The 1,527-nt window shown below is 38.0% G+C and overlaps 1 protein-coding gene across 1 annotated transcript in view; it reads right to left on the bottom strand.

Annotated features, from left to right (window-relative positions):
- The window catches only part of KIAA1549 (KIAA1549 ortholog), a 75,094-nt gene that overhangs the window by 23,172 nt on the left and 50,395 nt on the right, over positions 1-1,527 (bottom strand). Inside the window, exon 11 of the mRNA XM_010144549.1 lies at positions 217-341. Within this exon, the coding sequence (XP_010142851.1) occupies positions 217-341 (125 nt within the window). The remainder of the gene's footprint in view (positions 1-216; positions 342-1,527) is intronic.

The raw sequence follows: 1,527 nt of genomic DNA, 5'->3' as shown, positions 1-1,527 counted from the left end.
CTGCTAAACCATTAGTTTCAAAAGCTTGCTGGAATGAAAGGAATGTGTAGATCTTCAGTTTCAACAAAAGAAACTAAACCAAAAAAAGGAGAGGAAGAACATTTTCTGTGACACAAATCAGAAAAATTAACAGCCAAAGGTGAGTTTAAAAAAGTTACAGCACTAGAGTAACTCTTCAACCTGAGTAAAGCCCACAAGGAAAAAAAAGTAACAAACCCTTCTTTGCTGCTCTGCGTGGTTTGCCCTCGTTTGCAACAGCTGATGGCCTCACAGATTCTTCTCCTGTCTCTCTCCCACTGGATTGTTCACTTGCTGTGGATTCAGCATCTGATGGTGAAACTCTGCCACAAACATTAAAAAAAACCCAATATGTAATGGAAGTTTGGAAAGGTGCACAGTTCTTATACGCAAAGAATCCTGCACTAAAGTATCTTGAGAAGTCTACTATTATTTTCCTGTGTTTATAAGTAAATTTATAATAAATTATCATAGTTAGGTATTCATTGCCATGATGTTACTGTTGTTGTGTATGAAAAGTGACTGCAACAGCATTCGCACACAACAGAATTAACTAACCTTTCCTTTAAAATACACTTCAAGAAAACACTCTGCATTCATAAGTAGCAGTTTACTTTTCAGACAGAAAAAAAAAGAAACCCATACAGATAATTAGCCTAATACTCAGACTTGCTAACATGGTGTTCTCTTGCTAACATTACAAGACCACGTGAAAAGTCTCCTAGTTAGACTAGTTAAACATAGGGTCATTCAAAGATATGCATTTATCCCATGCAGTCATGAGATTCTTAAAAACGTTTGTTACCTACAAATTATAGTTTCAGTGTTCATAATTTTTGTGAGCAATTACAGAAAAATATGAAGAATCACTGAGATTTTCCCCAACAGAATACTTTAGCTGTAAAATTATTCAGTTAATATAGTAACAGCAAAAATACAGGGAATACAGCACCATCCAGCTGACACCAAAGCCTGATTTTTCATACGGGATCAGTCTTTGTGATAGTGTCTCCAGTGACCCTTTTGTCTTGCGAACATCCATGTTCTGTAGTGCAGGGAGTTAATCACTGGAAGCATGCACGTGTCTGTTGCACCTTGTTAAGGGCAAGATTTGCTCGAGGTAGAAGATATCTGAACTAGTTTCTAAGGCTCTTGGCTAAACATCAAACTGCCTAGAGCACAAAGACTAAGATAACTATACGCAGCCAGGCAAGTTCACTGAAAGTTAAACCTACTCCATCAGCAGGCAATGCTCTGAATTCAACTCCCCTTCTCCTCCCTGGACAGCACACTGTTAATTGAACCCTTGCCTGTCTGGTTTTTTTTTCTGCAGGACATACTAAGTCACACACCAATAATAACAAAAAAATTAGGAAGGAAAAAAGGAGAAATGGTTCTCAGGGAGTTTACAGGTCTGCACCATTACATCTTTTCCTCTTTTCAAAGGTTTAGAGGGTGGGCAGAGCTCTTTTCTCTATCCCCTTTATCTTGCTTCAGCAGAATATACGA

Source organism: Buceros rhinoceros, unplaced genomic scaffold, assembly GCF_000710305.1.
Source record: "Buceros rhinoceros silvestris isolate BGI_N320 unplaced genomic scaffold, ASM71030v1 scaffold6321, whole genome shotgun sequence".
Taxonomy (NCBI): domain Eukaryota; kingdom Metazoa; phylum Chordata; class Aves; order Bucerotiformes; family Bucerotidae; genus Buceros; species Buceros rhinoceros.
The sequence above is the reverse complement of the archived record's forward strand: the minus strand, read 5'-3'. Positions and strand labels throughout refer to the sequence as shown.